The sequence below is a fragment of the Pseudophryne corroboree genome, chromosome 2, assembly GCF_028390025.1.
Source record: "Pseudophryne corroboree isolate aPseCor3 chromosome 2, aPseCor3.hap2, whole genome shotgun sequence".
NCBI classification, from domain to species: Eukaryota; Metazoa; Chordata; class Amphibia; order Anura; family Myobatrachidae; genus Pseudophryne; species Pseudophryne corroboree.
In genome coordinates this window covers 37,633,458-37,649,331 of record NC_086445.1, presented here as the reverse complement: position 1 = coordinate 37,649,331, position 15,874 = coordinate 37,633,458, and the positions used below count along the sequence as shown (strand labels likewise).

At 48.5% G+C, this 15,874-nt stretch overlaps 1 protein-coding gene across 3 annotated transcripts in view; it reads left to right on the top strand.

The window, feature by feature from the left end:
- The window catches only part of LOC134996138 (oocyte zinc finger protein XlCOF7.1-like), a 101,265-nt gene that overhangs the window by 49,404 nt on the left and 35,987 nt on the right, over positions 1-15,874 (top strand). For all 3 annotated transcript variants that reach the window (XM_063951165.1, XM_063951167.1, XM_063951166.1), the window contains exon 11: positions 13,601-13,675. In XM_063951165.1, the coding sequence (XP_063807235.1) occupies positions 13,601-13,675 (75 nt within the window). The remainder of the gene's footprint in view (positions 1-13,600; positions 13,676-15,874) is intronic.

The window sequence follows — 15,874 nt, the reverse complement described above, 5'->3', positions numbered from 1 at the left end:
GGAATAGCGGCTCCGCAGGAGACAGGGCACAAAAAAGTAAAGCTTTACTAGGTCAGGTGGTGTGCACTGGCTCCTCCCCCTATGACCCTCCTCCAGACTCCAGTTAGATTTTGTGCCCGAACGAGAAGGGTGCAATCTAGGTGGCTCTCCTAAAGAGCTGCTTAGAGAAAGTTTAGTTTAGGTTTTTTTCTTTACAGTGAGTCCTGCTGGCAACAGGATCACTGCAACGTGGGACTTAGGGGGAAAGTAGTAAACTCACCTGCATGCAGAGTGGATTTGCTGCTTGGCTACTGGACACCATTAGCTCCAGAGGGATCGAACACAGGCCCAGCCGTGGAGTCCGGTCCCGGAGCCGCGCCGCCGACCCCCTTGCAGATGCTGAAGCGTGAAGAGGTCCGGAAACCGGCGGCTGAAGACTCCTCAGTCTTCATAAGGTAGCGCACAGCACTGCAGCTGTGCGCCATTTTCCTCTCAGCACACTTCACTGGGCAGTCACTGAGGGTGCAGAGCGCTGGGGGGGGGCGCTCTGAGAGGCAAATATAAACCTTATACAAGGCTAAAAATACCTCACATATAGCCCATAGGGGCTATATGGAGATATTTAACCCCTGCCTGACTGGAAAAATAGCGGGAGAAGAACCCGCCGAAAAAGGGGCGGGGCCTATCTCCTCAGCACACGGCGCCATTTTCTGTCACAGCTCCGCTGGTCAGAACGGCTCCCAGGTCTCTCCCCTGCACTGCACTACAGAAACAGGGTAAAACAGAGAGGGGGGGCACATTAATGGCTATATATATATATATATTAAAGCAGCTATAAGGGAGCACTTAATATAAGGATATCCCTTGTATATATAGCGCTTTGTGGTGTGTGCTGGCAGACTCTCCCTCTGTCTCCCCAAAAGGGCTAGTGGGTCCTGTCTTCATTAGAGCATTCCCTGTGAGTTTGCGGTGTGTGTCGGTACGTGGTGTCGACATGTATGAGGACGATATTGGTGTGGAGGCGGAGCAATTGCCAAATATGCAGATGTCACCCCCCAGGGGGTCGACACCAGAATGGATGCCTTTATTTGTGGAATTACGTGATGGTTTATCTTCCCTTAAACAGTCAGTTGAGGACATGAGGCGGCCGGACAATCAATTAATGCCTGTCCAGGCGCCTCAAACACCGTCAGGGGCTGTAAAACGCCCTTTGCCTCAGTCGGTCGACACAGACCCAGACACGGGCACTGATTCCAGTGACGACGGTAGAAATTCAAACGTATTTTCCAGTAGGGCCACACGTTATATGATTTTGGCAATGAAGGAGACGTTACATTTAGCTGATACTACAGATACCGTAAAACAGGGTATTATGTATGGTGTGAAAAAACTACAAACAGTTTTTCCTGAATCAGAAGAATTAAATGACGTGTGTGATGAAGCGTGGGTTGCTCCTGATAAAAAGTTGATAATTTCAAAAAAGTTATTGGCATTATACCCTTTCCCGCCAGAGGTTAGGGCGCGCTGGGAAACACCCCCTAAGGTGGACAAGGCGCTCACACGCTTATCCAAACAAGTGGCGTTACCCTCTCCTGAGACGGCCGCACTTAAGGATCCATCAGATAGAAAGATGGAAGTTATTCAAAAGAATATATACACACATGCAGGTGTTATACTACGACCAGCTATAGCAACTGCCTGGATGTGCAGTGCTGGAGTAGTTTGGTCAGAATCCCTGATTGAAAATATTGATACCCTAGATAGGGACAATGTTTTACTGTCGTTAGAACAAATAAAGGATGCATTTATCTATATGCGTGATGCACAGAGGGATATTTGCACACTGGCATCTCGGGTGAGTGCTATGTCCATTTCAGCCAGAAGAGCCTTATGGACACGACAGTGGACAGGCGATGCGGATTCAAAACGTCACATGGAGGTTTTGCCGTATAAAGGGGAGGAGTTATTTGGAGTTGGTCTATCAGACTTGGTGGCCACGGCTACTGCCGGGAAATCCACTTTTTTACCTCAAGTCACTCCCCAACAGAGAAAGGCACCGACCTTTCAACCGCAGCCTTTTCTCTCCTACAAAAATAAGAGAGCAAAGGGCTTGTCGTACCTGCCACGAGGCAGAGGAAGAGGGAAGAGACACCAACAGGCAGCTCCTTCCCAGGAACAGAAGCCCTCCCCGGCTCCTGCAAAAACCTCAGCATGACGCTGGGGCCTCTCAAGCGGACTCGGGGACAGTGGGGGGCCGTCTCAAAAATTACAATCACTCGCAGGTAGACCCCTGGATCCTGCAGATAATATCTCAGGGGTACAGGTTGGAATTAGAGACGGATCCTCCTCATCGTTTCCTGAAGTCTGCCTTACCAACCGTCTCTTCCGAAAGGGAGAGGGTGTTGGAAGCCATTCACAAGCTGTACGCTCAGCAGGTGATAGTCAAAGTACCCCTATTACAACAAGGAAAGGGGTATTATTCCACTCTATTTGTGGTACCGAAGCCGGATGGCTCGGTAAGGCCTATTCTAAATCTGAAGTCCTTGAACCTCTACATAAAAAAGTTCAAGTTCAAGATGGAGTCACTCAGAGCAGTGATAGCGAACCTGGAAGAAGGGGACTTTATGGTATCCTTGGACATCAAGGATGCGTATCTACACGTTCCGATTTACCCCGCACACCAAGGGTACCTCAGGTTCATTGTTCAAAACTGTCACTATCAGTTTCAGACGCTGCCGTTCGGATTGTCCACGGCGCCTCGGGTCTTTACCAAGGTAATGGCCGAGATGATGATTCTTCTTCGAAGAAAAGGCGTATTAGTTATCCCATACTTGGACGATCTCCTAATAAGGGCAAGGTCCAGAGAACAGCTGGAGACAGCTTTAGCACTATCTCAAGAGGTGCTAAGACAACACGGGTGGATTCTGAATATTCCAAAATCCCATTTAATCCCGACAACTCGTCTGCTGTTCCTAGGAATGATTCTGGACACGGTTCAGAAAAAGGTTTTCCTTCCAGAGGAAAAAGCCAAGGAGTTATCCGATCTGGTCAGGAACCTCCTAAAACCAGGAAAAGTGTCAGTACATCAATGCACAAGAGTCCTGGGAAAAATGGTGGCTTCTTACGAAGCAATTCCATTCGGCAGATTCCATGCAAGAATATTCCAAAGGGATCTGTTGGACAAATGGTCAGGGTCGCATCTGCAGATGCACCTGCGAATAACCCTGTCACCAAAGACAAGGGTGTCACTTCTGTGGTGGTTGCAGAAGGCTCACCTATTAGAAGGCCGCAGATTCGGCATTCAGGATTGGATCCTGGTGACCACGGACGCCAGCCTGAGAGGCTGGGGAGCAGTCACACAAGGAAGAAACTTCCAGGGATTATGGACGAGTCTGGAAAAGTCTCTTCACATAAACATTCTGGAACTAAGAGCAATCTACAATGCTCTAAGCCAGGCGGAACTTCTCCTGCAAGGAAAGCCGGTGTTGATTCAGTCGGACAACATCACGGCGGTCGCCCATGTAAACAGGCAGGGCGGCACAAGAAGCAGGAGTGCAATGGCAGAAGCTGCCAAGATTCTTCGCTGGGCGGAGAATCACGTGATAGCACTGTCAGCAGTGTTCATCCCGGGCGTGGACAACTGGGAAGCAGACTTCCTCAGCAGACACGATCTTCATCCGGGAGAGTGGGGTCTACATCCAGAAGTCTTCAACATGTTAATAGACCGTTGGGAAAGACCAATTGTAGACATGATGGCGTCTCGCCTCAACAAGAAACTGGACAAATATTGCGCCAGGTCAAGAGATCCACAGGCAATAGCTGTGGACGCACTGGTAACTCCTTGGGTGTACCAGTCAGTGTATGTGTTTCCTCCTCTGCCGCTCATACCAAAGGTATTGAAGATCATACGGCAAAGAAGAGTAAGAACAATACTAGTGGTTCCGGATTGGCCGAGAAGGACTTGGTATCCGGAACTTCAAGAGATGCTCACGGACGAACCGTGGCCTCTACCTCTGAGAAGGGACCTGCTACAGCAGGGTCCCTGTCTTTTTCAAGACTTACCGCGGCTGCGTTTGACGGCATGGCGGTTGAACGCCAGATCCTAAAAGGGAAAGGCATTCCAGAAGAAGTCATTCCTACCTTGATTAAGGCACGGAAGGAAGTCACCGTGAAACATTATCACCGCATTTGGCGAAAATATGTAGCGTGGTGCGAGGATCGGAGGGTTCCGACGGAGGAATTCCAACTGGGTCGTTTCCTACATTTCCTGCAATCAGGATTATCTATGGGTCTCAAATTGGGATCCATTAAGGTTCAAATTTCGGCCCTGTCAATATTCTTCCAAAAAGAATTGGCCTCTGTCCCTGAGGTCCAGACTTTTGTCAAGGGAGTACTGCATATACAGCCTCCTGTGGTGCCTCCGGTGGCACCGTGGGATCTAAATGTAGTTTTAGATTTCCTCAAATCCCATTGGTTTGAACCATTGAAAAAGGTGGATTTGAAATATCTCACATTGAAAGTGACTATGTTACTAGCCCTGGCCTCTGCCAGGAGAGTATCTGAATTGGCGGCTTTATCTTATAAAAGTCCTTATCTAATCTTCCATTCGGATAGGGCAGAACTGCGGACTCGTCCGCATTTTCTCCCTAAAGTGGTATCAGCATTTCATCTGAACCAACCTATTGTGGTGCCTGCGGCCACTAGCGACTTGGAGGACTCCAAGTTGTTGGACGTTGTCAGAGCCTTAAAAATATACATTGCAAGGACGGCTGGAGTCAGAAAATCTGACTCGCTGTTTATATTGTATGCACCCAACAAGTTGGGCGCACCTGCTTCTAAGCAGTCGATTGCTCGTTGGATTTGTAACACAATTCAACTTGCACATTCTGTGGCAGGCCTGCCACAGCCTAAAACTGTAAAAGCCCACTCCACAAGGAAGGTGGGCTCATCTTGGGCGGCTGCCCGAGGGGTCTCGGCATTACAACTCTGCCGAGCAGCTACGTGGTCGGGGGAGAACACGTTTGTAAAATTTTACAAATTTGATACCCTGGCAAAGGAGGACCTGGAGTTCTCTCATTCGGTGCTGCAGAGTCATCCGCACTCTCCCGCCCGTTTGGGAGCTTTGGTATAATCCCCATGGTCCTTTCAGGAACCCCAGCATCCACTTAGGACGATAGAGAAAATAAGAATTTACTTACCGATAATTCTATTTCTCGGAGTCCGTAGTGGATGCTGGGCGCCCATCCCAAGTGCGGATTATCTGCAATACTTGTACATAGTTATTGTTAACTAATTCGGGTTATTGTTAAGGAGCCATCTTTAAGAGGCCCTTTCTGTTGTCATACTGTTAACTGGGTTTAGATCACAAGTTGTACGGTGTGATTGGTGTGGCTGGTATGAGTCTTACCCGGGATTCAAAATGCCTCCCTTATTGTGTATGCTCGTCCGGGCACAGTACCTAACTGGAGTCTGGAGGAGGGTCATAGGGGGAGGAGCCAGTGCACACCACCTGACCTAGTAAAGCTTTACTTTTTTGTGCCCTGTCTCCTGCGGAGCCGCTATTCCCCATGGTCCTTTCAGGAACCCCAGCATCCACTACGGACTCCGAGAAATAGAATTATCGGTAAGTAAATTCTTATTTTCTCCCCTCTGGGGCTTCGCCGGCTAGGCGTTCCTTCCCAGGGCCGTCTACCCAGTCCTTTCGGTCTAAAAGGTTTAGATCTAGGGCCAGGGGTACCTCCAGTGCGGCTAGAGGCACTAGAGGTAAGACCAGAAAACCAGCGATCGCCAGTTCTCAGGAGAGCACCGGTACAGCTTCCACTAAGGCCTCAGCATGACGGTGCCCACCCACCCCAAGGGCATCTGGAGGTGGAAGCTCGGCTGCGTCACTTCAGCCGCATCTGGGAAAATTCCTGCCAGAATACCTGGGTCAAGGACCTCATTTCTCAGGGCTACAAGCTGGAGTTCGACAGTGCTCCTCTTCAATTATTTTTCAAATCAAGCTTACCAGTTTTGAAGGATACGCGTGTTACCCTGCAACAGACCATTCTAAAGTTGGTCCAATCCCAAGTCATTGTTCCAGTGTCACTGCAACAACAGGGAAAGGGTTACTACTCTAACCTGTTTGTGGTACCGAAACTGGATGGTTCGGTAAGACCCATTTTGAATCTAAAATCCTTGAACCCTTATCTAAAGGTTTTCAAGTTCAAGATGGAATCCTTGGAAGCAGTGATTGCGGGCCTGGGAGAACAGGAATTCCTGGTCTCCCTGGATATCAAAGATGCCTATCTCCATATCCCTATTTGGCCACTTCATCAGGCTTACCTGAGATTTGCCCTGCTGAATGATCACTACCAGTTCCAGGCGTTACCCTTTGGCCTGTCCACAGCTCTGAGGGTGTTCACGAAGGTGATGGCGGAGATGATGTTCCAACTCCGGGTCCAGGCGGTCAATGTTGTCCCTTACCTGGACGATCTCCTGATAAAAGCAAGATCCAGGGAGCTTTTTTTTTTTGTATAATCTGTTTTTATTGTAACAATATAGACTTACAACAAGTTGTAAATATAGCTGGGTATCAATCAATGACAAAATGGTGTGACAACATGAGCGTATACAGATCGATAATCACATGTTCTGTACAGTTATAGTCCACATTAACATTTTGGTTTAAGAAAACATAATAATGGATAGGTATGTAACAAGAAGAAGAAAAAGAAAAGAGAAGAGAAACTTCAAAAGATTGGGGTGACTGAACCGAGTATGTTATGCAAAGGAGAATAAGACATGTGCCGTGATTCAAGCGTTAGGGTTATTCATCCAAGACCCTATTACCAATTGAGTCAAAAGTCGGTTCCCGTCCTCTACTCTATTTTGTGGAGGAAATGTAAGTCTTATATGATTCGGATGTCTTGTATTCTATCCAAGGCCACCACATAGCAGTAAATTCCGACCGCCTGTCCCCAGCACTCATTAATACATCTCCAGGGAGCTTTTATTGCTCCATATAGACCGCAACATACACTTTCTGTCACATTATGGGTGGATCCTCAATTTACAGAAGTCCCACCTGGAGCCAACTCAGAGGCTGCTGTTCCTGGGAATGTTACTGGATACTGTAAACCAGAAAGTGTTCTTCCCAGATAACAAGGCGAGAACACTTCAGCGGATGGTCCGCATGGTTCTCCGGCCAACTCGAGTATCCATCCAACTTTGCATAAGATTGTTGGGACAATGGTTGCCTCGTACGAGGCGATCCAGTATGGGAGGTTCCATGTCAGGACTTATCAATTGGATCTCCTGAGCAAGTGGTCCGGATCACATCTTCAGATGCACCAGATGATTCGGCTGTCACTTCAGGCCAGGATTTCACTCCTGTGGTGGCTGCAGTCCTCCAACCTACTGGAAGGCTAAAGTTTTAGGATTCAGGATTGGATCCTCCTTACGACGAATGCGAGCCTGAGAGGATGGGGAGCTGTCACCCAGGAGGTTCAGTTCCAAGGCAGGTGGTCAGGCCACGAAGCCCTCCGTCCGATCAACATTCTGGAACTTCGGGCGATCTACAATGCTCTGCTTCATGCCTCTCCTCTGCTCAGGGATCACGCGATCCAGGTACAGTTGGACAACGCCACAGTAGTGGCATACATCACTCGACAAGGAGGGACAAAAAGCAGGGCCTGCATGCGAGACATGATGTCTTCTCGGCTCAACAAGAAGCTTCGTTGGTATTGCTCACGAACCAGGGACCCTCAGGCGAGGGCAGTAGATGCACTGATGTCGCCTTGGCCTTATCGGCTAGTCTACCTGTTTACTCCGATGACATTGATCCCAAGGGTGCTCAAGGGCATCAGGAATCAAGGTGTCCAGGCAATTCTGATTGCCCCTGGTTGGCCTCGGAGGGCTTGGTACGTGGATCATCTGGATATGTCCGTCGAAGACCCTTGGCCTCTGCCACTGAGAAGAGATCATCAACAAGGGCGTTTGTCTACCCGGACAAACAGCGGCTTCGTTTAACGGAATGGAGGTTAAACGGAACATCCTAGCTCACAAGGGCCTTTCCAAAAAGGTTATTGCTACCATGGGGCAGGCTAGGAAACCTGTGACGTCAAAACACTATCATCATATCTGGAGGAGATATGTCTCTTGGTGCGAGGACTGCACGTATCTGCCTGCGGAGTTTCATTTGGGACGGATTCCGTTTCCTGCTAGCTGATGTGGCTAAGGGCTTATGTCTGGGTTCCATTAAGGTCTAGATTTCAGCTCTCTCCATTTTCTTATAGAAGAAATTAGCAGTATTGCCAGAAGTTCAGACCTTCTTGCACGGGGTGCTTCATGTTCAACCTCCTTTTGTGCCGCCTACGGCACCCTGGGATTTGAATGTAGTGTTGGAATTTCTACAGTCCTCCTGGTTTGAACCTCTGACGACTGTAGAAGTCAAGTATCTCACGTGTAAGACAGTGATGTTATTGGCCCTGTCTTCTGCTAGACGTGTCTCAGATTTGGGGGCCTTATCGTGTAAAAGCCCCTACTTGGTCTTTTATGAGGACAGAGTGGAGCTCAGGACTAGGCAGCAGTTCCTGCCGAAGGTTGCACTTGGATCAACCTATTGTGGTTCCGTCAAGTTCTGCCACTTCTGCTCCTCCAGAGGCACTGGATGCTGTGAGTATCTAGGTCAAGAGAAAGGCTCGGATCAGGAAGACGGATTCCTTGTTTGTGCTATATGATGCACAGAAAAAGGGTTGCCCTGCTTCAAAGCAGTCCATTGCTTGTTGGCTTAGGCTTACTATCCACCAGGCCTATGTGTCGGCAGCCTTACCTGTTCCACATTCTCTGAAGGCCCACTCTACAAGATCGGTGGGGTCTTCCCGGGCAGCTGCCCATGGAGTCTCGGACTTGCAACTATGCTGAGCTGCTACCTGGTCGGGAAGAACACCTTTGTGAAGTTCTACAGGTTTGATACTCTGGCCAAAGAGGATTCCCAGTTTGGGCAGGTGGTGCTGCAGACGTTTTTGCCCGTTCTGAAAGCTTTGGGACATCCCCATCATACTAGATTCCCCCAATATCCCTTATGGATGCTAGAGAAAATAGGATTTTAATTACCTACCGGACGTTGGACCCGGGTAGAATCTCTGCTGCCAATCAATATACTGGAGTTGAGAGCAGTGTTCAGTGCACTGTCTCTGGCTCTCCCTATCCTGCAGAACAGACTAGTTCAAGTTAAGTTTGACAGTGCCACCATGGTGGCCTATATCAACGATCAGGGCGACACTCTAAGCCTCATGGCAATGATGGAAGTGTCCAAGATCCTGCGCTGGACGCAATGCTATCTTCTGGCCATATCGGTGGTCTTCATCCCGAGGTTTTTCAACTCTGGTTAGACAAACCTGACGTGGATCTCATGGCCTCTCGACACAATCACAAGGTTACAGTCTTCGGATGTAAGACCAAGGATCCTCAGGCAGCATTTGTGGACGCACTGGCGGTTCTGTGGACCTTTCACCTGCCTTACATCCTCCCTACCTCGGGTTCTTCGCAAGTTCAAACAAGAAGGAGGAAGGTTCATGCTCATCGCTCCAGATGTCACTGGTTCTCAGATTTCCAAGGACTCTTAGCAGAGCAGCCCCTTCTACTTCCTCAGCGACGGGACTTTCTATGCCAGAGTCCCTGCCTTCCTCTGGACCTCGATCGGCTGTCTTTGATGGCACTGCTCTTGAAGCTTCATTTCTGAGGTCAAAAGGTTTTTCTGAGGCATTCGTACAAACTATGCTGAAAGCCCGCAAACCGGCTTCTGACTGTATGGCACGCTTACTTCACTTGGTGTGCTGCTTAGCATTGGGAAGCCACTAAGTCCAGGACTTCCAGGATTCTGGCCTTTCTTCAAAGAGGTTTAGACCTAGACCTTCGTCTTGCTTCTCTCACTGTACACATTTCTGCCTTGTCTATATGGTTCCAATGCAAGATTGCCTCCATTCCTGATGTACACACGTTCCTTTAGGATGTTCTTTGCTTTCAGACTCCCTATGTCCCTCCGGTGTATCCATGGGATCTGTCTGTTGTATTGGAGGCTCTTCAGGAGGCCCCCATTCGAACCTCTTGAATCAGTGGACCTCAAATGGCTAATTGCTAAGACTCTTTTCCTACTGGTTATTGCCTCAGCAAGGAGGGTTTCGAACTTAGGTGCATTGTCCTGTTGTCCTTCCTTTTTTTGATTTTCCACTGTGACAAAGCAGTTCTCTGAACTAGACCTGGTTTACTTCCAATAGTGGTTTCTTCTTATTGTGGTTCCAGCCTTCATCTCGCCAGACTTGTTGGCTAAAGAGCGTTCTTTAGATGTGGTTAGGGGGCTCTACGTGTCTGTGTGGACCGTACTGCCTCCTTTAGACGTTCTGATGCCCTTTTTGTCTTTCTTGGTTTTCACAATTGGTGCTGGCCTGCTAACAAGCAGACATTGGCCATATGGACAACAATGATGATTGCACAAGCTTACACTCTGGTTGGTCTTCCAGTTCCAGCTTTGATTTCTGCCCATTCTACTGAGTCTGTAGGACCTTTTTGGGTGGCATGCCGTGGGGCATCTGCCAAACAATTGTGCAAGGTGGCTACGTGGACTTAGGTACACACGTTTCTTAGGTTTCATGCCTTTGATGCCTTCGCCTCCCAGGATGCTTCCTTTGGACGCCGGGTTCTCTTATCCGCTCAGATGCGTCCCCTCCCTTGATAAACTGCTTTGGGACACCCCCCGATGTTTCCCTGTGGAACCCCTATGTACCCTGCTGCAGAAAAGGAGAGTTATGGTAGACTTACCTTTGTTAACTCCCTTTCTGCAAAGTACATAGGGTCTACAGTGCGCCTACCCTGACACACCTGGCCTCTCAGGTTTTGTATGGCATTGGCCTCTAGTTCCTTCTCCAGTCAGTAAGAATGTGTTCTTATGTGCCTGACATCTTCCTTCTCTCCTTCCTGCTTGCTGCATTGGACTAGTAAACAAAACTGCGCTATCAGGGGTTATAGAGGAGGGAAGCTATGCATTCTGGGACAGCTAAAGCTTTAACTGTTTGGTGTCCAGATGCCTCATCCACCACTACACATCCTGATGTTTCCCTGTGGACCCTATGTACTTCGCAGAAAGTAGCGGCTGGCGACTGTCCAACTATAAAACCACAAAACTTAGAAACAGCAAGCCCAATTTCCCTGGTTATAAGTGGAACAGACGGCTATACTGCTGGGGCTGATGTACTTTCTCCAATATATCTAGTCACTAGGACTGAGATATTCATCTCTATGGTGACCGGTAATTGTTCTTACGTAATACTGCATTTGGATATTGCCTCTATACAGCTGTCTGTGGCCAACACGTGTGGCCGGATATTCGTCCTGTCACTGTCAGTGTAACATATGGGAACACGTATGGCCGGATATTCCTCCTGTCACTGTCAGTGTAACATATGGGAACACGTGTTGCCGGATATTCCTCCTGTCACTGTCAGTGTAACATATGGGAACACGTGTGGCCGGATATTCCTCCTGTCACTGTCAGTGTAACATATGGGAACACGTGTGGCCGGATATTCCTCCTGTCACTGTCAGTGTAACATATGGGAACACGTATGGCCGGATATTCCTCCTGTCACTGTCAGTGTAACATATGGGAACACGTGTGGCCGGATATTCCTCCTGTCACTGTCAGCGTAACATATGGGAACACGTATGGCCGGATATTCCTCCTGTCACTGTCAGCGTAACATATGGGAACACGTATGGCCGGATATTCCTCCTGTCACTGTCAGTGTAACATATGAGAACACGTGTGGCCAGATATTCCTCCTGTCACTGTCAGTGTAACATATGGGAACACGTGTGGCCGGATATTCCTCCTGTCACTGTCAGTGTAACATATGGGAACACGTGTGGCCGGATATTCCTCCTGTCACTGTCAGTGTAACATATGGGAACACGTATGGCCGGATAGTCCTCCTGTCACTGTCAGTGTAACATATGGGAACACGTGTGGCCGGATATTCCTCCTGTCACTGTCAGTGTAACATATGGGAACACGTGTGGCCGGATATTCCTCCTGTCACTGTAACATATGGGAACACGTGTGGCCGGATATTCCTCCTGTCACTGTCAGTGGAACATATGGGAACACGTATGGCCGGATATTCCTCCTGTCACTGTCAGTGGAACATATGGGAACACGTGTGGCCGGATATTCCTCCTGTCACTGTCGGTGTAACATATGGGAACACGTGTGGCCGGATATTCCTCCTGTCATTGTCAGTGTAACATATGGGAACACGTGTGGCCGGATATTCCTCCTGTCACTGTCAGTGTAACATATGGGAACACGTGTGGCTGGATATTCCTCCTGTCACTGTCAGTGGAAAATATGGGAACACGTGTGGCCGGATATTCCTCCTGTCACTGTAACATATGGGAACACGTGTGGCCGGATATTCCTCCTGTCACTGTCAGTGTAACATATGGGAAAACGTGTGGCCAGATATTCCTCCTGTCACTGTCAGTGTAACATATGGGAACACGTGTGGCCGGATATTCCCCCTGTCACCGTCAGTGTAACATATGGGAACACGTGTGGCCGGATATTCCTCCTGTCACTGTCGGTGTAACATATGGGAACACGTGTGGCCGGATATTCCTCCTGTCATTGTCAGTGTAACATATGGGAACACGTGTGGCCGGATATTCCTCCTGTCACTGTCAGTGTAACATATGGGAACACGTGTGGCCGGATATTCCTCCTGTCACTGTCAGTGTAACATATGGGAACACGTGTGGCCGGATATTACTCCTGTCACTGTCAGTGTAACATATGGGAACACGTGTGGCCAGATATTCCTCCTGTCACTGTCAGTGTAACATATGGGAATAATGACTACTACACAGACACTGCCCCTTCTGTCTCTGCCTATGTGTGTAACCTTTGATAAAGCTGCAAGCTGACTGCAGCGAAACGCGTCAGGTGTACCAGGGACCCCAGCCAGGAGCTGCTCTGAAGGAGGACCGAACCATCCCCCAAACTTCGTCCAGACGATCCATCCAAACTCTGAGACTACAAATAGCAATAGCCGCACAAAAGGACTGTGTCAACCGTAATGCATGAGGAGCCCTCCACTAAAAAGAATCTGGAGCACACTACCCTCTAACGGTAAACTGCCCATCTATTGGCTACTGCTTATCTCTGAGACTGTTGTTTATGCTGGACTGTAGTCTTGTAGGGGAAAACAATCCGGAACGGTCACCTCAAAACTTCCAATTTTCAAACATCACCTCCTGGCGTATTGGGTAACCCTATCGAAGTGTCTTATGAATTTTAGATCATATACCAACTGTATTTGACATGTAATTGTCCTATATGTACCTAGTTCTTAATTGTTACCTATTGCATCTATTTTAGGAATAAATTGTGTTTTTATTTACATCACTTGTTGTATCCATCAAATTTAGCGCGGTCTCATCCCACCTTTTTTTCTGTACTGTAAACGGGAGTGACTTCCCTTATTCAGAGACTGCTGCTTGGTGAAGCATCTCCTATCTAAAGCGCCCGAGCACCCTAAGGTATCTATTTCTGTGTGTAACACTGTCTGCTTATTGTCATACACAGGAACTGAGGCCGGTATAGAGCTGGATGCTGGTGATCATCGGGGGCTGCAGGAATTCCTCCCAGAGTCCAGTGCAGGTCAGTGATGCTCACTCTTCTATAATGTGACATCTATCGCATTGCCGGACAGAATGGGAGATCATAGACTGTGCACGGCGGCTGTTCTGGGTGTGAGACGCTCCTATGGCAGCTCCCTGTTCTGTAATATGTTGGGGAGAATAGATGTCTGACCGTCTGGTATGAGAGGGATCGGGCTGCTCCTCTGGCCACATACGCCAGGCGTTAGTAAGTGTGTTACTTACTTGTGAGTGATCCTGTATAGGCTTCGGTGGAACACTGCCTCTAGTGGCCAGATCTGATGTTAGGAAGTGTGTTATACACCTGTGACTGATCCTGTATAGGCTCTGGTAGAACACTGCCTCTAGTGGCCAGATCTGATGTTAGGAAGTGTGTTATATACCTGTGAGTGATCCTGTATAGGCTCTAGTGGAACACTGCCTCTAGTGGTCAGATCTGATGTTAGGAAGTGTGTTATATACCTGTGAGTGATCCTGTATAGGCTCTGGTGGAACACTGCCTCTAGTGGTCAGATCTGATGTTAGGAAGTGTGTTATATACCTGTGAGTGATCCTGTATAGGCTCTGGTGGAACACTGCCTCTAGTGGCCAGATCACTGTCACTACCCCTGTCACATGCAGCCCTGTCCCCACTGACACAATCACACAAGTGTACAGGTCGCTCCCACAGGTTCCATGGGCTGATGGCTATAGTGAGTTACTAAAGGTATAGAATAAGAGTGATCTCCGCGAGCTGGAGCGCAGTGTGTGCGGTGTGATAACAGCCGTGCGCTCCTCATTATAATAATCTTGCTCTACAAATAGAAATCTCATTGTTGCTCTGCTCAGCAAGCTAGAGGCATCGGGGAGCCTAAGCCATACGTAGCGAGGGGACCCTCACCCCACCCAGCTCCTCAGGGCGACATCTGCTCCTCCACACACACCACTGATCTTGCTCTGGAAACCAGTGTGCTGCAGTGGGGACCTGGGAGCACCAACAGCTGAGTGCAGCAGCTGCTGACAGAGGGAGGTCACACAGAGCATGGTGCTGTGTCATGGATGTGGTCCGGCAGAGCTGTACCCGTCTCCTAGTAACAAGACTGTGCGCTGGCAGTGGCCAAGGCCCCCGACACTGGAGGATTGGTAACATCACCTGGCTCTGACATTTCCACCAATGTGATCCACAAGATGAGGAGCGCCATGATCCACCATGCTGGGTGCCGCGTGCCGGCTGGTGGTGCCCGTGTACAGTTACTGCCGGATGTTGGGCATAGTGGTTAGAACAGGGACTTTGCCCCCTCAGTGTATATGTGAGTGCAGGACACCATGGACTCTGCCTGCCAGTATACCAGCGCTATATCTCACCATGGGTTTCATTTAGATTGTAAGCTCTTAGGTGCAGCGATCTCAATGATAATGATTTATCCTTTGTCATGTGTATCTCCCCTTCCGCATTATCTGCTTATCATAATGTCACAAGAACATGTGTCTGCTGTGTGGCTGAATGTATATTCATACATTCATAGAGGATGATGTTTCCGTCTGCAGAGGAGTCTCCAGGAACATGGCCGCCGTCTCCCCAGTCACCAGATCCCAGTTCGTCCATCTGTCTATGGCAGGAGTTACTTACAGCTACAATAATGGGGCGTGCTGTGATTGGACGCCCTGTGCTGCCCTATCTCCACCCCGCTCAGTCAGTCTCCAGTGACATCTGGCAGATGGTGGATCGTGTTAATATTAGGCAGATGGGCACAATGACGCAGTCACTCCGTGTATACTGTATATGAGTGACATTATTACGTTATCACTGTCTATAATGTTATCTCCCAGCTCAGTCCCTAGTTATATGCTGTATTATATTATATATGGGCACACATGAGGATCTGGTTACACACTGTCAGTCCCTAGTAATATGCTGTATTATATTATATATGGGCACACATGAGGATCTGGTTACACACTGTCAGTCCCTAGTAATATGCTGTATTATATTATATATGGGCACACATGAGGATGTGGTTACACACTGTCAGTCCCTAGTAATATGCTGTATTATATTATATATGGGCACACATGAGGATGTGGTTACACACTGTCAGTCCCTAGTAATATGCTGTATTATATTATATATGGGCACACATGAGGATCTGGTAATACACTGTCAGTCCCTAGTTATATGCTGTATTATATTATATATGGGCACACATGAGGATGTGGTTAC